This window comes from Erithacus rubecula (assembly GCF_903797595.1).
Source record: "Erithacus rubecula genome assembly, contig: SUPER_W_unloc_6, whole genome shotgun sequence".
NCBI lineage: Eukaryota > Metazoa > Chordata > Aves > Passeriformes > Muscicapidae > Erithacus > Erithacus rubecula.
Genome location: NW_027636224.1, coordinates 92516 through 113857, shown reverse-complemented (window position 1 = coordinate 113857; position 21342 = coordinate 92516). Strand labels below are relative to the sequence as shown.

At 43.6% G+C, this 21342-nt stretch overlaps 1 protein-coding gene across 1 annotated transcript in view; it reads right to left on the bottom strand.

The window, feature by feature from the left end:
• LOC306814107 (ras GTPase-activating protein 1-like) overlaps positions 1-5639 on the bottom strand; it is a 197792-nt gene extending 192153 nt beyond the window's left edge. Inside the window, exon 1 of the mRNA XM_079329830.1 lies at positions 4870-5639. Within this exon, the coding sequence (XP_079185956.1) occupies positions 4870-5333 (464 nt within the window). The 5' untranslated portion in view covers positions 5334-5639. The remainder of the gene's footprint in view (positions 1-4869) is intronic.
• Between the last annotated feature and the right edge of the window lie 15703 nt (positions 5640-21342).

The following is a 21342-nucleotide window of genomic DNA, read 5'->3' as shown; positions in this document are numbered from 1 at the left end:
AAGGGACATGTGGCCAAGATGGAGAATTTGGGGAGTGGACACCTTTTCCTCCTTCTTCTCCATGTCATCCATGTTGGGTGACACGTTGGCACTCTCGGATTGGATGGGGTCAGGGCTGGACCATTTAATAAAATTTCATTGTATTGGGAAAATTTTGTAAACATGTAATACGTAGTACAAACTATATAAGATAAGCCCTGACTTCACCAGGCAGATTCCACCATGGATGCCAGGCTGAGCAGACCGCTGCTGGCCAGGCAAAAAGTCCCAGAGATAAGAAATAATAAACAATCCCTGGAAAAAGAAAAAACCGTCTCTGGCAATCTCTCTTCGGCTGCTTCAGAGAAAACCAGTGTTTGAACCACCTTCGTGTCCCTCTGGGGTGATCGCAAGGCAAAGGAGAAACCTCAGACTGGGACAAAGGCCAAGAGAGTGGCAGTCAGCGGCACTTCTAATTGGAAGCCAGTATGTGCCCCAGGGGTCAATACTGGGTCTAGTCCTGTTTAACATCTTCATTAATGATCTGGACAATGAGGCAGAGCATATCCATAGCAAGTTCGCAAAACCAGGAGGAGCAGCTGATACACCAAGGGGTCATGCTGCCATCCAGAGGAACCTTGACAGGCTGGAGAAATGGTCTGACAGGAATCTCATGCAGTTCAATGACAGGAAGTGCAAAATCCTGCACCTGAGGAAGAATAAGCCCAGGCACTAGTACACATACTGGGGGCTTACCAGTTGGAAAGTAGTCTTGCAGAAAAGGACCTGGGGAGTCCTAGTGGACACCAAGTTGAATATGAGCCAGCAATGTGCCCTTGCTGCAAAGAAGGCAAATGGTATCCTGGGCTGTCTTAGGAGGAATGTTGGCAGCAGGTGTTGCCAGCAGGTTGGGGGAGGTGATTGTTCCCCTCTACTCAGCACTGGTGAGGCCACATCTGGAGTCCCATGTCCAATTTTGGGCTCCCCAGTACAGGAGAGATGCAGACATACTGATGTGAGTCCAGGAAAGGGCCATGAAGGGACTGAAGCATCTCTCCTATGAGGAAAGGCTGTCTAGCCAAGAGATCAGAGGAGATCTCATCAATATAAACAAATATCTGAAGGGAGAGTGCAAAGATGACAGTGTCTATTGTCAGTCATGCCCAGTGACAGGACAAGATGCAATGGGCTATATCTGAAGCACAGGAGGTTCTGTTTGAAGATGAGGAAACACTTTTTTTTACTGTGAAGGTGACTGAGCACTGGATGCAGGCTGCTTAGAGAAGTTGTAGAGTCCAAACATGCCAATAGTATTTCCCCTCAGTTTTCGATGCAATACAAATTTATTCTTTGGTATGGAGTATAGTCTTCAAAAATTATTGTACATCTATGCACTTTCAGAAAAACATTTTATTAGCTACTGAAATAAACAAATGTTGCAGAACTCTGGACTTGCTACCTCTGACAAATTCAGCTGAAGAAACTATAACTTCACACTATATTGAGACAAAACATTTTTTCCTTTTACTCAAACCATGTTAGTTAAATACTTCTCTACCCAGCTCTCTCTCTTTTTTTTATCTCACTAATGTTGTCTCAACAGATACCAAGAGTGACTGTAATAATACATCTACCATGGAAAGGATTTTTGTAATCAAAGGATTTCAAAGGATTTTAATTTCAACTTGATAATCACCACTTAAAGAAACACCATACAAAAATATTAATTGTGTTGGAATATACTGGAACTGCTTCTGCCATCTTAATGCAACACTAAGATATATCTTGTCAACTTTAAGATTTTTATTCAAATACATAAACAACTAAACTATTTCACATATGACCAGTTTACTACTAAATTGTCATTCATTCTTTAACTTTTTAGGCATTTCCGTAACACCATTTCAGACTGCCATCAACTTCAAGCAGTAAGCTTTGCAGATAGGATAGATAGTGCAGAGAAAAACACCACACAAAGGGAATTGTCCACTCTATTACCTAGCATCCTGTTCCTCCCACCTACCATTAAGCTACAGCATAAACATACTACTTCTGTACTCAAATGCAAAAGTATACACTGAATAGACAATCCTTAAGTCAGTCTAATTCAGGACTGTGGTGCATTGCCTTGCACAGTATTTGCATGCCCTCTGCACACTAAGGACAGAACTGAAACAGAGGTAGCATGTGTGATGATTGGTTAACATATCCATATAGTGCTTCTACAATTCAACAATTAAAGAGGTCAGTCCAATCAGGGAATTCTGAATTCCCTGAGTGCATCACCTGGTCTGTGTCATTCATCCAAAGAAGCCGCACCCTGCTTCTGGCCACCTTGCTCAATAACCATGGTTATGTAAGCCTTTGCACTCATGGATATTAAGTTTAGCCCAGTATTGATAAATTATTTGATTTGCTGTGGTTTTGACCTGGATAATTATACTAGTGAATTATTGAATGTGTTGTAAAAACACAGATAATTGTACCGCTGATCTCTGTTTAGCAATAGCTTGTTTATCCCTAAAGCTGTTTGGTCTAGCATCTCTTACTGTATTCTGAACCTATAGCTTGGCAGTGCCTCCTTAGGCCATTACAATGATCAAAGATAAATATCAATCAATCATACTTTGGACTTTGAGTATTTTAATTAGCAGAATTTGTTACATATTGACAAGCTTCTCCCACTGCTACAAAATTAATCATATAAAAATGTATTCCCATTTTCCTGAGGTACTGGGAAAAGAGGAAGTGTATTAGGTGCTTGGTTATAATATTAAAGTGACAGATCCTTGTTCATTTCTATAAAAGCAGATGGTATGACTACAAAGAAAGTATGCTTCCAAAATAAAACATCAGGACTGAAAGAATAAAACTTATCAGCATGCAGCTAATTTAAATTACTTAACTGACAATGGTAAAAAAAAAATTACTTTGTATTAAAATAGATGTATGAAAGAGAAAAATTCTGATTATTTTTAATTAGCCAACAGCTTAAAATAAGTCACAAAAAATATAAGTTACAAAGAAAAAAAACAGGTAAGTAGATGGAGGCATAAGTTTCTGAATCAATTTTTCAAAAACTATTTTGCTGCCTGTTTTTATATTGAAGGACCTGCAAGAACAAATACTCAACTACACAGTTATGCTGGTCCTGCAAAGACTTCAACATCGCTTTTGTCTTAACAAGCTAAGTAGCCTCATGGACCAACAGAGAAAATCAAGGCCTTCACAGTTATGCTTTTTGTCAGAAATTTTGTATCCTCTTTTATGAAAGTTAACCTTCATGCTATCATGTGAATTACAATACTCTGACAGCAAAACCCACTTATAATTATGAAAGTATTAGTGATTACTTAGTATCAAATACATGACCATTCACCAAGAATTACCTCTCTTTCTAAAAAATATTTGAAAAAATGCACAACCTTACTTTCTGACATACACAATAACCAGTTCTAACAGAAAAAGCAGTCTGATCTTTCAGAGAGAAGAACAGGATATTGTCTCTCTCTGATATAATACACAATATTAAAGAAATAACTTCACCTTTATGTGCCTCTATTTCCCTCCTCAGTCTTTATCTTAAACTGCCTGATTATATTGCTAGCTCTTTATGGAAGTATAAAACTTTAAGACTATTTAAACACTGTCCTCACAAAACAAGGTCTTATTCTTTATTAACTTTCACAAAAAGTCAAGAAATCAAGAGGAAAGGATTAGTAGAAAGACAGCCATGGTTAGAGATTATTTTTAAAACCCAAACATTTAATATTACAGAAATGAACACTCCAATACCAGAGCAAAAATGAACCCAGATTCAGATGGGTTTTCAGATTAATTTTGACCTATACCTTGAACGTATCCTGTACCTTGAAATCATGTTATTCTCTATACTTACTATAACTTCAGAAATAACATATTCCTATATGCCAACATAAGCAATTCAAGGCTTTGTTTCATTTTGGGGAGAATAAAGTACCTACTTGAGGGCTATTCCAATACAAGCTGTTGTGGTTTAACCTGGCAGGTAGCTAAACACCACACAACCATTCACTCAGTCCTCCCCCCACTAATAAACTAGAATATACAGAACAAGTGATGCACAATGCAGTTGTTCACCACGTGCCGACCAGTTCGTGAGCAGCAGCCCTCAGACAACTTTCCCTCTAGCTTTATATGCTGAGCATAATGCCATATGGTATGGAATACCCCTTTGGCCAGTTTGGGTCACCTGCCCTGGCTATGTTCCCTCCCAGCCTACTCGCTGGTGGGGTGATGTGAAAAGCTGAAGTCCTTGACTTAGTGTAAACACTGCTTAGAAACAGCTAAAAACATCTATGTGTTATCAACCTTACTGTAATCCTAAATCCAAAATACAGCGTTATACCAGCTACTGGGAAGAAAATTAACTGTATCCCAGAGAAAACAGGACACAAGCCTTGTAACCCTTTTATGTAAATCTGCAGACTTCCTGGAATTAGTTCCTTGTTAAATCCAAAGGTTGTGTTTAGCGCACTCGCTAGTTACGTGAACTCTATATAACATTATCTGATTTTTTTTTTTTTTTTTTTTTATGTCGCAAAATATAAAAGGAGAACTGCTCTGCCTCTAGAGCAAGACTATATAACTAGCATTGTAGGAATCTCGATCAAGCTGATGGAAGGATAAGTATAATAAAAATATTAAAGAAGACTTACAGTTAATTTTTTTGTTTCTTCTTTCCAAACATAACCTAATGAAAAACTTCTACGACACTTCCACAAGAGTTTGAGAAAGTGTGTGGGCCTAATGCCGCGCTGCCCACTGCGGCGCCCCTCTTCCCCCTTCCCCGCAGGGGAAACGTCCAGGGGTGGCGGACACCCGATGGGGTCCAGAAACGCTGCTACTCACTGATTTGTGGGGGGAGCGTTGAGCGGGATGGCCACCTCTTCCTCTTCATACTCGGGCCCATCCAACGAGTCGCCTTCATCCACAATCCCCAGCCCCCCTGCCAAGGAAGGTGGCTGTGGCGGCGGCGGCGGCAGCGGGGGAAAGACAACAGTGCTAGGTTTGGGTGGGAGCAGCACCCCTACGGACACCTCCGGCCTTTGTCCAGTTGCTGACAGTGCGTCTCTGGACGCCAGAGACGCAGGCCCGGAGCTTAACGCCAGGAGCTCCAGCGCCGAGCACAACGCCGGACCACCAGCGCCCAGGCTGTCACCGCCAGAGCCCACCAGGAAGGGGCCCTGCGACCCCAGCTCCTTGCCCCGGCATAACGTGGGGTAGTGCTCCGACTCACTTCCGCTAACGGTTCCCACCATTCCGGCAGCGGTAACCGAGCCGCCCTCCTCAGCCCCGGCCTCGGCCGCCATCATGTTGAGCCTCACTCCTTCCTACCTCCACCTCCCCCGCCGAACGCAGCACTCCGGGGAGGTGGCGACGACTTCCTCCCCGCGCCTCCGCCTGCAGGGAGTGGAGCTAGTACTAGAAGATTTCTCCAGCAGAGAGGCTCTGAACAATAACCGTCTGAGCGCCTAGGTTAATTCCACAAGACCCCAGCACTGTTGCTTTAGCCCCCCTGCAGCCGCGAGGGGAGCAACTCTTGCGGAGATACAACTCTACGCTCTCACTCCACCCCTCCCCCAAAATCCAGCGAGGGCGCGCGACTGCATGGGCGGGGCAAAGGAGGGGGAGGAAGCTAGTTAGCTAGCGACAGAAAAGGGCACATTCGTGAGCTGCACTTGCGCGTTTAGTATTTCAACCTCATTCTCGTGTAGGGAGTAGGCAGCAGAGCGCGGAGTGTAAGGTAGCTGATGAAGAAATGGGCGGTTTTCTGCTCCCTCTTGAGTACTGTAAGATACAGGGAGGGGAGAAAAGAATAGGGAGTCTCCCACCATTCGTGCCTTGGAGAAAACATGCAAAACCAAACCCCACACCAAATAACGCCACAACAACTAAACAGGAAAAGGCAGATCTCCCCAGATTGTGCCAAAGTTTATTCTTCTCCCTAATTAGGGCATCGAAGTTGAGAACAACTGTGCGAGTCTCTTGCACTACCAAAGCGTGAAGCAATAAACACACACGTAGGTCTATAGGGAAAGCAGGTTTGTTCGCAGGTCATTCCAGTGCAACAACACCAAACCCAAACAAACAAATAAACAAAAGCAGGAATTTGCTCAGTGCTATGATGCTGCCTACTGGGAGAACAGCTCTAGCGAGCTCTAGCGCGGATGCTGCAAGTGTGGGGGGGAGAGGGGAGCAGATCCGGGCAAGGGGCGATGCTACAGGCTCTAGCCATTAGGGGCGGAGGAAGCGGGGGATTGAGAAGAAATCGGTTTTCATGCCCAGCCACCAAATACACAGTGATGAAAGTCTCGCTGAGTATTCACGTGCTTATTCAGACGGTGCTATGCTTCAAGCTGCAAGTAGGGCCTTACCAGTGGGTTACTTTCTAGGTAAAATTGGTGAGTATTCTGACAGAATGCAGTATGAGGTAGTTTTTCTTGATGCTCTGGTACTTGGATGCAGACTTTCTCAGCACAGTGGAAATTGCGGTGCTTGTACAGTGTTTTAAAAATACCTCATAAAAGCCTAGATGCAAAAAACCCCACAATGATTCAAAAGATCTAGCGTTAATTGACCACTTCTGGGCCTGTTTTCACATAAAATGACAGCACTGCACAATGAGATGGAATTTCGTACAGTGTAGTGGTTTGACCTTGACTGCCAGATGTCCACCAAGATGCTCTATTCACTCCCCATCTATCAACAAGACAGAAGGAAAACACAACAAAAAGCTTGTGGGTTGAAATAAGGCCAGGCAGATCACTCAGTCATTACTTTCACAGGCAAGACTGATTCGATGTGAGGAAATTAATTTAACTTATTGCCCATTAAACAGGTAGTAGTGCAATAAGAAATAAAAACAAATCTCCCCCCCCCCCCCCATCCCTCTTTTCATCCCAGGCTCAGCTTCATTCCCAACTCCTCTACCTCCTCCCCTCTCCAAGTGGTGGAGATGAGGAATGGAGGTTGCAATCAGTTCATCCTACACTGTCTCTCATACACTGTCTCTGCTTCTCCTTCCTCCTCACACTCTCTCCCTGCTCCACCGTGGGGTCCCTCCAATGGGAGATAGTCCTTCGCTAACTTCTCCAATGTGGGTCCTTCCCACAGGCTGCAGTCTGTCAGACTGCTCCAAAGTGGGTCCTCCACAAGGCCACAGTTCCCGCCAAAAAACATGCTCCCACATGGGCTCCTCTCCACAAGCTGCGGTTCCTGCCAGGAGCTTGCTCCAGCATGGACTCTCCATGGGCTTCTACTTCCTTCAGGGCACATCCACCTGCTCTGGCATGGGGTCCTCCATGGGCTGCTACATTGCTGCTAAAAATGTATTTAATTTGCACTTTCCTGAAATTATAAGGGTTTTTTTCTTGTTACCCAAGCCCATGAGCTTTCATGCCCAAGCTTATCTTTGTCATTAATTAATTTTGGTAACTTCAGTGGGTTTACTTGAATACATTAGGTTCACCTCATATGTAGGTACCTCCATGATCAAGACATTGTGTGACACATTACCAGGCAGTATAACATGTAGGTATCTTTTTTTACATTATTAAAAGAGCTAACAAAAATTAGCACATTAACACTTGCATGTCTCTCAAGAGTTTTTAGAAGGCATCTAAACATTCAGGGTTTTAAAGCTTTGTATTACTCAAAAATATTAAGTGAATTTCTCCTGAGGCCATTAAAACAAACTAATACTCCCACTTGAACAGTTTTCCAATCAACATCCTTTTATCTGCTGAAATAAAGTTTCATATCATGCCTACTAAAGGCAAAAATTATTTCTGGTTTATCAGTGGAATTATGCTGGATTTGTGCCAGCATCAATGAAAGCAGAATCAAGCTCAAGTCCTCAGTTTACAGGATTCTAACACATTTGTACCCTGCTGTTTTTCTGTTTAAGAAATTGCAGCTTCAATAGCAATTTCTTATGACTTTGATTTCTGTATTACCATGTTTCAGCATTATATTTGTAATGACAAATAATCTTGTAGTTTACTGTCTCTATGGGTTTGTATTTAGTGCTGCTTGCTGTTCCTCAGAGATTTTCAAGTTAAATTATTTTAGCACAATCTTGTTGCTTTTGTAGAAGTGATATTCTGAAATCTAGAAATGTAGTGTAAATATTTATTATTTCCTTTATGAGACAGTCTTTTCTAAGTGTCTTCAAGGGCAGCAGCATGTTTACAGGTGTCATGGTTCAACCCTAGATGGCAACTAAATACCACACAGCCATTTGCTTACCCTCCCCCAGTGGTATCAGGGAGAGAATCAGAAAGGTAAAATCAAGAAAACAAAGTATCTCTATATTATCAACACTGTATTGAGCAGAAATCCAAAACACAGCTGCATACTAGGTGCTATGAATAAAATTAACTCTACCCAAGCTAAAACCAGCACAGTAGGTATGTGGGAACTAGGAGGACAGCTGTCCTAAGAATTCCTTGCAGGAGAGGGTACTATAACTGCAGCCCTCCTTTATGAGATTTGTTTTAGGGAAAACAGTTTTAAATCCAGCAAGGATTCCACAGAAAGAGAGCTTCTTGAAGATCAGCTGAATTGTTGCATTTCTACCCCTGACACATCATTTATTTTCATTTTACAGGCAGAGCTCTGTTAAGACATACAAGTTGGCTTCCATTATACAAGCTTTCATGGGGCTTTATTTGCATTACTATTTTTGAATAAGAGAACCAAAAGCTTGACATGAAAACCCAATACAGGCCAGCAGACTGGGAGTGGGCAAGAGCAATAAAAGAGAAAGCAGGAGGAGAGGGGGTATTTGTTTTTATGGCATTTCTCTTCTGAAACTACCACTACACATACTGAGTTCCTATTACTTCCCAGGAAGTGGCTGGATATTACCTGAGGATGGAAAGTAGAGAATAATATTTTTTTACTTTGCTTTGTTTCTGCATGCAGTCTTTGCTTTTCTTTATTAAACTGCCTTTATCTTGACCCAGGAATTTTAAATTTTATTTTCTCCCCCTGTCCCCCTGAGGATTAGGAGTGAGAAAGCCCCTTGGTGGGCACCTGGCAGCTAGAAAAGATCAACCCCATGATATGCTAAGGCCTGAACAGCAGTCCTAAGCCTGAGTTGACTTACAAGATGAATCTTGAGCATGATGCTATTTATACCATCAAGGTTCTTTAGTTAAAAATAGATTATTAAAATATTTTATTAGCTGTTCTTAATGCCGAACTGTCTGTTTTATAGACATTTGTGTAACCTTGTATAGGATATATCAAGAAGTCCTCCCAACAGATATCTCTAGAGAATTGTTAGTAGAATATTTTAGGCAAAACCCTCCCAGCCACAGCCTGAGCTCTGGCCAAGCCCTGGCCCCAACTGGCTTGGAAGTAGGCCATTGTTGTAATAGACCAGCCAGGACTCAGTTTCTTCATGCAGGAAAAAGCTGATTCTTTATTCACATCATTCATTTTTATAAAGTTTCCACAGACCTCGCATGCAGCTCTGATTGGCTAGTAGTATTGCCATCTAATTTATGCCCCACAGAGAGAAAGGCCTCTGTGTGAGCTCATTGTTTGGTCTGCCACTAGTCTGCATGTGGCTTTTAACAAATAGCCCACATGGAGTTCAAAAGCAACTGCATCTCATGCTGTTTCTCCCTCAGGCAATATTTAGGGAAGAAAAGAAGAAATTATGATAACGTGGAAAGATCCAGGAAGAAGGAATGCATAGGAATTGTGTCAGAAATAAATAAGAAACTTCTTGGTGAATTGGTCAAACCTTCTTGCAGACTCAGCTGAGACCTTGCTTATTTGCTGTCAAGGTACCATTATTAAATATGCCATACTTTCTTTTCCTGGTTTTGTCTGGGATAATGTTCTTCATAGTAGATTGCATGGTGCTTTGCTTTGCATTCGTGATGAAAACAGTGTTGATAACACAGGGGTGTTTTAATTATGACTGATCAGTTCTTGCACAGATTCAAGGCCTTTTCTGCTTTTCACACTTCCATCATCAAGTAAGCTGGGGTTGCACAAGAAGCTGGGAGGGGGCACAGCTGGGACAACTGACCCCAACTGACTGAAATGATATTCCATACCATATGGCATCACATTCAGCAATAGAAATTGGAGGAAGAAGAAGGAAGGAAGGACATTTGGAATTATGGCATCTGTCTTCACAAGTAACCATTACATGTGATGGAGCACTCTTTTTCTGGAAATGGCTAAACACCTGTCTATTGAGAGGAAGTATTGAATGAATTCCCTATTTTGTGTTGCTTGCACACACAGCTTTTACTTGCCTATTAAACTGTCTTTATCTCAACCAATGAGTTTTCTGGCTTTTACATTTACAATTCTGTCCCCCACCCCACTTCAGGAGGAGTGAGCAAGAAGATTTGTGGGGCTTAGCTGCCTACTGGGGTTAAACCACAACATTCCTATATCTGATATCTAGGATTTTGTCACAGTAGAGACAGACATTGTTATAAATGAGCACAAAGGGCCATACTCAAAACCAATTTGAAAAATTTATTGAGTACAGACGGCAAAGGCAAATTGCAGCGCTGGGTGGCAGGGAGACTCCGCTCCACAAAACTGCCACGCCTGATCGAGTCGCAAGTCCCCCTTTTAAGTTCCTCCCTTCTTGCTGATTCATCTTTCCGGCTCGTTCTGCTTGCTCCTTTGGTTGCTTGTTTTCCTAAAAAAATTACTAAGACGTTTGGTTATTGTGCTAGCCTAAGTAATCAGTAATCACATTCCCACAGACCAGCCCGCATACCCGGGCTTCAAGATTACTTATCTGAAGCCCGCATGTCTGGGTTTCAAGATAACCTATCTTACAATGAACAAAAAGGTCACCATTCCCTCACAATCCCCCCTTTTTCTATTTACCTATTTTTGTTCGTTGTATCTCTGGAGCTCTTTTCTGCTAAGTTCTAAGCAATCCTCAGTTTCAACACCATCTAGAGGCTCATATTTCGCCCATATCAGCATAAGGTGGGCAGCTTCTAATCTCCCCTTTACAATATTAATTAATTTGTTAAAAATACAGGGGCCGAATGTCAATCCGATTACCAGTAAAACTATAGGTCCTGCTATAGTAGATAAAAGGGTGGTTAGCCAAGGGGAATGATTGAACCATGATTCATACAAACTTTGTTGAGCCTCTCGTTCCCTTTTTCGTTGCTCTAGTTGTTTTTGGAGCTCAGCCATAGTGTCTATGACTATGCCGGTATGATCTGCATACGTGCAGCACTCTTCCCGTAAGGCTACACATAATCCCCCTTGTTGTAAGAACAACAGGTCCAACCCTCTACGATTTTGCAATACTACTTCTGATAAAGACCTTACTGATTTTACCAAGCCATCAATAGCCTTTTCAATTCTACTTAGGTCTTCATCCACTGACATTCTCAGATCCCTCATCCCTTGCTGCTGGTTTACTAGGGACGCTACTCCGGTACCGATCCCGGCCCCCCCCAACACTCAGCAACACTGCCACTGTGAGTGCTGTAAATGGTTCTCTTTTCATTAAGTGATATTCAGGGGTCACCTGATGTTCAGACACATAATCCTTTGGGTGATATGATATTCGGGGGATGATGAGAACCTGTATGCAATATTTCGATGTTTCATTAAAGTTTTTAGTATCTAGGCATAGGGTGATTCCTAGATTATTACAAATCCATTTTGTGTTGGCTGCAGGAATAAGCCACTGAGCGGGTCTCCGTGAGTCGGAAATGGACATCTTAACCTGACAGAGATGGTCTTTCTCTGCGGGTATATTCCCTACGCATCTCCCCTTTCCCCTTACCTGGGCCAGTGATAACCCAGGGGTATTTTCTTTCCCCTTTTTCCATAAGCACTCTCTAGGGTTTGTTCCATTGACTCATTTAGATTTCGCAGATGACCCCAGAGCCTCGTAAAAGGGTGGTCTTATCATGTAACATAACCAGCATTCCTTTGTTAAATTAGGGTGAGAATTATTTAAAACCTCAAATGTGGTCTGCATTACTTTCCATAAGGCACCATATTCTTGGGTGGCCTGAATTTCATGTGATTGATTGAATAAACTAGTCCCATTTCCTGACCCGTTAGTTTCCAGGGTTACATTGTTATTTAATTTTGTGCCAATCTCTTCTTCTTCATGGATAACTGGGTTTGGCCCTACGAGTTCCGGGTCGTGTGGGACTGGCTCCTTCTTTATAAGGAAGTGTCCCCCTCGATCTTTGCCGGGTTCCCATAACCTGGCTCCCCAAAGTTTTCCAATTATCCACACTGGGTCCTGAAGCTTATCCCGGTTGACGGTTATTTTCATTCCTGCACAGTTGCCAATATTCGCCACTCCTGTATCAGAGCCTATCCTAGAGGGAGTGCAGCTTTCTGGTATCCGCCCTAAAGTTATGTATTGATCCTTCCCGCCTCCTGGGGGGAAGCCATGAGCCACCGTCTCACATCCCCAATATCCACAATAATACTCCCCTGGGTAATTACAATAACTCCTTCCCGGGTTGGATGCAGGACAAAAATAAAATCCTATCTTATTTAAGCAGGGTTTTGTTGGCATAAGGTCGCAGGGCTGACAACCAAACGAAGGACTTCCCGAGGTTATTACTGTAGAGAGAACTTTCTGATCCTCGAACCTTATTAGCGACCATTTGAAGGGTTCGTGACTAGCTGCTGCTGGTCCCATAACAAGTCCCAGAAGTCCCCCCATCACACACAATTTTAGAGTTAGGGGGTGTTCACTGCCAAAGTTAGTTCGTTGTTTACCAATTATTTCCATTTCATCCCTCTTACCACTTCCCTCCCGGCCTTGGATTCTTGAACGGATAAGTGCCTTATTGGTGATTATATTTGGGAGCCCTTTTTCCCCACTATTTATCCTTCTGCCTCGCCTGCCAACTAGGTTGCTGCTAGTTGCGGGGTAACCCATCTTCACAGCAGCAAGGATATTCTTCAGGGGTGGAATTTGCTCCTCTCTCCCACTTCCTTACTTTAGAATGCCAATTCTTTTCTTTCAATGGTGGAGTATCACACCTGAGTTTCTTTACCTGTTTCCGGCACTTCACTTTTACAATATCTGTACTGAATGGTCCCAAAGGCTCATTGGCGTGGTAACAATAAAGCTCAGGGTTAATACCTTTGGAAAATATTTGCCACCAAGATGGGGATCCCACTTTTAGCTCTCGAGCTGCTACCTTTTGACTTAAAACCAAGGTAGTCAGCTCGCGCTGTCCCTCCCAACAAGGCTGGCACACGCTTTTAGGAGCCCTCCCTCTTTGACAATGAACCCACCACGACTCTGCAAATTTTGCAACAAAAGCATACAAATGGGTAGCAATCACAGTCTAACCAGCTGCATGCCACCCTTATATCTTTATGATTTACATTCCCCTCCCCATTATACAATTTCCCTTTATTTGTTAACCTAATGTCTCGATAGTAAGGTTGTTGTGCAAGTTCCTCTAAATATCCGCAATATCCAGGTGACTCTGAGGTTCCGATTAATTCTTTTTGCAATATCCAGTTATCTCCTACCCAAATGTCCCCCGAGTCCATTTATGGAGGCGTTTTCTTTTTCAAAGTCAATTTTAAGTCACCCGTTGTTCTTTTCACCTCCCATTCAGAGTTATTAGTGTCCTTTGTGAACTTCGATGGATCCACTGGTCCCTTTATTCGGCTGGCATGAGTCCACCCTTTCTCTGCCATCCGGATGGCCGTGTCTGTGGTGAGGAGTACTAAATATGGTCCTTCCCACTTCGGGGTTATGGGATTTTCTTTCCAACTCCGGATCAATATCCAGTTCCCGGGCTGTACCTGGTGTTAGAGCTACCAGGTACTTATTGATATAAATTTCATAACATTTCAAATGGGGAAAGCCCCACATCCGCTCGGGGTTGGGTTCGGATGTTCAGCAAGGCTAATGGAATACATTTTCCATCCTCTAGCATCCATTTTCCTGACTTCTCCTTAACCCCCATTTTCCTTAATTTTTCCTTTTCCTCATTAGTAAAAATTATGTTAGTACTTTCCTCATTATGTACTTCTTGGTTTTCTTGCCCCCCTTTTTCTTTTAGGACCATCTCTCTTAAGGCTGCCTACTTAGCTTCTTGGTCCGCTGCATTATTTCCTCTGCTTTTGAAATCTATCCCCCGTTGGTGTCCTTTTAAATGGACCACAGCCACTCTCCTAGGTCCCTTCAAAGCCTGCAATACTTCAACTATTAGCTTCTGGTGCACTAGGTCTTTCCCCTGTGAATTGATCAAGCCCCTTTCTTCCCATAATTTTCCAAAGGTATGTACCACCCCAAATCCATATCTGGATTCAGTATATATTGTCCCTTCTTTTCCCTTGAGGAGTTTTAGGGCTCTTAATATGGCATACAACTCGCATGCTTGTGCAGACCAAGATTTATCTAAAATACCTGACTCTATCACTTGCAGGTCGGAACCCCCCACAATTGCGTATCCCGATCTCCTTCTTTCTTCAATCACCCTAGAGGATCCATCTACAAATAATCTTTCACCATCTTCTAACTCCTCTTCCTCCAAATCAGGCCTAATCTTTGTTTGCTCTTCAATGGTTGCTACGCAATTGTGGGTTAGGGGTTGATGTTCCGGTTCCCCATATAAAAATGCAGCTGGGTTCTGTAAGGTGGTAGTTTCTAGTGTTAAATCGGGGGCTTCTACTAGAATGCCCTCATAGTTTAAAAGTCTCGCATCAGAGATCCATTTGTCTGCCTTTAGTTGCATCACACTCCGGATATTATGAGGAGACATCACCTTTAGGCTACTATTAAAGGTAATTTTTCTAGCTTCTTCAACCAAGAGAGTGCATCTCGCTACAATTTGCAAGCATGTGGGCCACCCCCTACTCACTGGATCTAAAACTTTTGACAAATATGCCACTGGCTTCTTCCTCCCCGCCCAGTCCTGAGTAAGCACCCCAAAAGCAATACCTTCTTCTATGTTCACAAATAAAAAGAATGGCCTCCTTAGATCGGGGAGGCTTAGGACTGGGGCATGGACCAGGCTCTCTTTTAACTCCTGGAGTTTGTCTGTGTCCTCTTGGCTCCATTTTAACAACCCTTCTTGTGTTAATTTGTAATACAAAAATCTGGCCTTGCTGCTATAGTTTTCAATCCACTGTCTACAATACCCAGTAAGTCCTAAAATTTGGCAAATTTGTCTTTTATTCTTTGGTATTGGCAATGCCACAATTGCTTGGATCCTTTCGGGATCTATTCTCTTTTCTCCCCTTCTTAAGTAATGTCCCAAATACTTGACTTCCTCCTCCACAAATTGAAGTTTGGCTTTGGAAACTTTCAGCCCTTTAAGTCCCAGAAAATTCAATAGCCGGATACTTTCCTCTCTTACGTCCTCCTCCAATTTCCCTGCCAGCAATAGGTCATCCACATATTGTATCACGGTCACCCCCGGCCTAGTTTGATAATCTTGTAAGATCTGTTCCAGTGCCTGTCCAAACAAGTTTGGAGATTCCGTAAACCCCTGGGGTAACACTGTCCATCTAAGCTGTTGTCTTCTTCCTGTATCAGGGTTTTCCCATTCGAAAGCAAAGTAATCCGGCTTGCTTCATCGAGGGGACAGGCCCAAAAGGCATCCTTTAAGTCCACTACACTATACCATAAATTATCAGGTCCTAGCTTGCTCAAAAGGGTGTAGGGGTTTGCTACAACAGGAAACCTTGCTATGGTCCGTTTGTTTATCTCCCTCAAATCATGTACTAGACGGTACGACCCATCCGTTTTTTGACAGGAAGTATAGGTGTATTGTAGGGAGACATACAAGGCTCCAGCAGCCCCCTATTTAGTAGTCTTTCTATCTCAGGTTTTAGTCCCCTCCTTCCTTCTAGGGAAATGGGGTATTGTTTTATTCTCACGGGGACCTCAGGATTCTTAATTTTTACCGTGAATGGGGCTATTTTCAGTTGTCCAACGCTTCCTGGGTTGTACCACACATCAGGACTTATTCTGTCCTCCTCCTCTTGTCTAAGGGGGCAAAGCCTAATTTGTAATTCCTTTTCCACTACTTCTATTTGAATTCCTAATTCTATGATCATGTCTCTTCCTAATAGGTTATAATCAGATTCTGGTACTAGTAAAAAGTCCCCTATTCCTATCTTTGATTCTGATTCCACCGTCACCCTTTTTATCACCCCTACTTCAAAAGGTTCTCCTTTTGCCCCCACCACAGTGGCGGTTTCTTTAGACAGGGTGCATCCCTTGGGCAAAAATTGAATGGTAGATCTTTCTGCACCCGTGTCGACCAGAAAGGTTATCTCCTGGTCATGGGGACCCACTCTCAGTTTTATCAAGGGCTCTTTTTGTTGTTTCCGGGTCCCCATTAAATAGAGCGCCTGACCCCTCTAATCTGCTTTGAATTTTCTCATCTCTAATTCGAACTCGACATTTCCTCTTGAAATGTCCTCTCTTTCCACAGTAAAAGCACACCTTCTGGTCTTGCCTCTCCCTCGAATCTCTCAGACCCCCAAACTCTCTTATAGGCTCTTTTTGCGTCTTTCCCTGATCTTGCCCTCTACTTTCCCGCACCGCTATGGGGGAGGGGCTATCATCGTCTCCTTAGCTCGACCCCCCTTCTTCTTCTCCTTATTCTCGCTAGATTTTTCTGTTAGTTTAAAAATAAACACCTCTGGGCGGCCCACCCACACCTTAGCATATTCACTCTCCTCCAGGTGAAAAGGTTTCTTTGTATTTACCCAAATGTTTAGTTTTTGCTTCACCCAGTCCTCGGAAGACCCAAATACTGACCCTAACCCTAACCCTAATGGCCAAAACACACCCTTTGAGATTTCCTTTCCACCCCATATCTCTACACAATAGTGTATCATCCTAGCCTTATCCTTCCCCCCTGTGTCCGGAAAATGTTCCCAATTATCTAATAAAAACCCCAAGGGGCTGTCCCTTGGTATAGGTGGGAGTTTAATCCCTGCAGGAGGCTTACTCTTCCTCTGTCCCGTTCCTCCGGAGTGCCTTCATTCGCACAAAAAGTCACTTTCGCTTCCCCTGTTTCGTGGCTTAAGCCCTCGCGGGTCAATGGGAACCGCACTACTAAGGGTCTGCACTTGCTTGGGGAATCTGGCTGCCAGTTCCCCTCTCAGTCACACACCACGTCGCCGCACTCCGGGATCCCGACCCCGCCCGAACGGATCCCCTTTTACTTACGCGTCCTGCGTCTTCGTCCGGACTTTGTGCACAAAATTTAAGGGGTCAACCGGGCCCTTTCCTCCTTTGCTTTTGCCTTCTGGTTTTAGGTTCGTCAGTCGAGGTGGGAGCGGGGGCTCCCGTCCCTTGGGACCACCAAGAGGGTGGGGCGCGCCTTCCCACAGACGGGAAATCCCCCTTACCCAATCTCGATCCGAGTCACGGCACCAAATTGTTATAAATGAGCACAAAGGGCCATACTCAAAACCAATTTGAAAAATTTATTGAGTACAGACGGCAAAAGCAAATTGCAGCGCTGGGTGGCAGGGAGACTCCGCTCCACAAAACTGCCACGCCTGATCGAGTCGCAAGTCCCCCTTTTAAGTTCTTTCCTTCTTGCTGATTCATCTTTCCAGCTCGTTCTGCTTGCTCCTTTGGTTGCTTGTTTTCCTAAAAAAATTACTAAGACGTTTGGTTATTGTGCTAGCCTAAGTAATCAGTAATCACAGACCAGCCCGCATACCCGGGCTTCAAGATTAATTATCTTAAGCCTGCATGTCCGGGTTTCAAGATAACCTATCTTACAACGAACAAAAAGGTCACCATTCCCTCACAGACATGACACTCCAAGGTTCATGCGGGCAATAGCACACTTTATTGTTCACAGCTCACATTTATATGGTTTTCAAAAACCGCGCGTTCAATCCAATTGGCTAGTAACTTGTTGCCACCCAGTTCATTGGCCAATGGCTGCCTGCGTACATGTTCGCCAAAGATTGTTCAGCATCTGTTCCTTGCATTTAAATCCTTTCGCTTCTCAGCACTTTCTTCCTTTTCTCATGGGTACAGGCTGATCAAGTCAAGGTCAAGGTTACTTGTGTCTATGAGGCATTCAGGCCAGCTGTTAGCGGTCACAGTTCCCCCTTTTTGTTTTTTGACTACAAAGGCAGTCTTTATCATCCTCTGCAGGGCCATTTGCAGACAGGATAACAAACACAGCACAATGAGTGAAATAATTATGATAATACAAAAAATTATAAACACAGTTTGAATGAGGCTCTTCACCCAGCTTGATAAACCTAACCCTTCCAGCCAGTGATCTATCCCAGAAAATCCTCCATACAACACATACCATCAAAGTCTTCACAACCATGTCCATAAGCTAACAAAAGAAAATCAATAGCAGCAAAAATTTGCAAAGTAGCATGCTTGTTATGGGCTGATGTTTGGACTGGCTCCTCTCCTTGCTGCGCTTCAGTTGTGGGCTGTGTCTTGCTCTCTGCCGTCTGCTCAGCTGTGACCCCCTCCCCTGGCTGCTTTGGCCGTTTTTTTTTCCCTTTTCCCCCAGCTGTTTTGTCTGTGCCCCCGTGTTGGCTTGTCTTGGGTTTGCTTTTGCTTGTCTTGGGCTCGCTTTAGTTTGTCTTGGGCTTGCTTTGGGCCTGCTCCCGGCTGCCCCTCCCCCTCTCTCCCTTCTCCCTGCTCCAGGGATTTGCACCGACTCCGGAAAACGAGGATCTGGACTTCGGGGGCCGCTGCTGGAGGGGAAGCAAGGAGAGGAGCCAGTCCAAACATCAGCCCATAACAATGCTGCATGCTATCTACATCTATAGCCAAAGCACTCAAAATTAAGGAAGTTTCATTTACTCTTTTTGCTACAAAGCAAGCCAATCTAATTCAGAAACTGTCAGGACTAACATTTTGCTTTCCTGTTCCAACTTGGTCCCACATATCATGTCCCAGTGTATAATTAAAAAATACACATATTTCTGCTGATAACTGTGTAATCAATTAAAAAATAGTGGGTGTTGTCTCTTAAGGTTGGTGGGGCGAAAAGACCCATTCTAAAATATGCAGTGTGTCAGACCACGGAGTGTCCTATTGACCAATAATACCTGTAGGATGTAAATCAACAATAACAATAAATATTGTAATAGAAACCTCAGGGCATAGTCAATAAATTTGTTTGCTATAGCCCACTCTACTGTTCTGAGAGTGGCTTTTGCTTCTGGAGCCAATTTCCTTGGAGAAGTTAATTCAGGGTCACCTTTAAGAATATTAAACAAGGGTAACAATTGTGGGGTGGTTAACCCTAAATAAGGTCGTACCCAGCTGATGATACCCAAAAGATTTTGTGCATAATTTAATGTTTGGATCTTGGTTGAAAATTAAATCATTTGTGGCTGTATTATTTGGTCTAATATTTTAACTCTGAAGTATTTCCATGGGGGTTTTTGTATCACAATTGTTCTGGGAGGAACGTCACATTTTGACATTTTGCATTACTTGTATACTTTGCATGCCATTCAAGGGTATCCCCACTAATCAGGTGCAAAAAGGTTGTTCTGGTTGTGCCACAGCCCACAGCTCAATTACATCCTATCTCTCCCCATAATTCCCTCTTTTTTGTTTTATACAAAGAAGAATTATGAAACAAAACACTTCCAACTTTAGAACGTTTGCCTCACTACCTGAACCAAACAAGTTCCATTTATTTTGTTCTCTAAGCTTCCTCATGAGCTGATGATGAAGTCGGAGTAACCAAGGATGGTCGGACCATTCTTGCAGGTACCCGTCATGGACTGGAATCTGTGGAAACAAACATATCCTTGCCCCCAGTTTATCAACGGAAAGGGTCCTTCCCATTTCCCACTTTCAAGATTCCTAACAAGTACTTGAGCTTTTTTCTAAGTGAGCTTGCAATTCACAAAAACATCATTGGGCAGGTGTTAGGTCATTCTGAATGCAATTCAAAAAGTTAAGAACATATACAGATTCCATGGGGGGTATATTGCATCCCTGCATCCCTCCTTTTGTTTTAGGAACTGTAATGTGAACATATGTGCTGGTTATGCATTGAAGGCACACGGGGGGAGGGCATACTCGGAAGATTTTCTCCCTGAGAACTTCTTCTGTGAATTGATGGGACCAACTGGAGGCTGGTTTAGTTGTTGACTGCCTGAGAAACCAATTAGAGAAGTTAGTTCGCTTCCATGAATCCACATTTTAAAAGCAAGTAAACCCTGGGAAAAACTCTCTTTCATTTCTGGCCTCTCACAAGGGGACACCGACTGGCCCAGGCTTTTTCCCAGGCGGCCTGGGCCAGGCAGGGGTGGGCTCGGAAGGATGCCAGGCCCCATGTTTCAACCAGGGGCCCCAATAGCCAGGGGGAGGACAAGCCTATTGCTAAGATCCTAGCCCACTCCTCTTCCAGTGCGGCCACAGCGTGGCAAAACTCTCCCCCGTCACTGGCTTGGAGCAGTCGTGGGGTGGCCGAGCCTGCCCAGCCACCCACGCGGCCTGGGGGGGAGGCATCTGGGCCCTGTTTTGGCGGAGCCCCTCCACGCACTTGCTTGCTGTGCAAGGTAGAAGGAGAAGCCCTGACCTGTGGCTGGAGGTGGCTGTGGTTGGCACCAGAGGGCAGCTGTAGAGCCAGAACTTTTTCACCATTTCTTTTTCCCTGGCTGGACTTTGCAGTTTTCCGGCCCCACCCCCAGTGCAGCCTGGGCAGCCTGAGATTCTAACACAGCTTCAGCATGGCCTGGCCCAGCCCTGTTGCATTTTGACTATAGGAGCAGTGGAAAGGATAATGCAACAAAGTCCTTCATGTAATGGAGGAGCAAAAAGAGAGAGCTTTATTTAAAGAAACACTACACTTATATATAGGGTAGTTTGTGCAAAACACAATAGAAAAGGCTCATTGGTCCAAGAAGGCAACATCTCTTTGAAACCATGCTTTCTGCAAAACGTCATGTCTCTCACGTCTCTAGCAGGTGTTTAATCATTGTTATAATTTCTTGTTATTGAGCAGCCTGAGAAACCCAAGGCTTCAAGGCTGCTTTTTCCCTGGTTCCAAGCAGTATCCAAGGACATGTCCCCCTTTCCGAAATATATCTTAAAAAAAGAAAAAAATGTATCTGTGCTCCTCAACAGGGCCCTTTGCCAGGGAGGGCAAACACATGCAGGAGACATGAGGATACTAGCCTACGAAGGTTCCAGATTTGTTGACCTTCCTTGCAAAAAATCCACCACAAAAGTACTATTTCTAATACAATAATAAAATTCTGCCACTGTTCCCCAGAACTGAAATCCATCACCATTTTTAATACATTTCAAAAAGTCTGGCAAAAACTTCTCATGGAGTTTAAAACAGTTAACTAAAA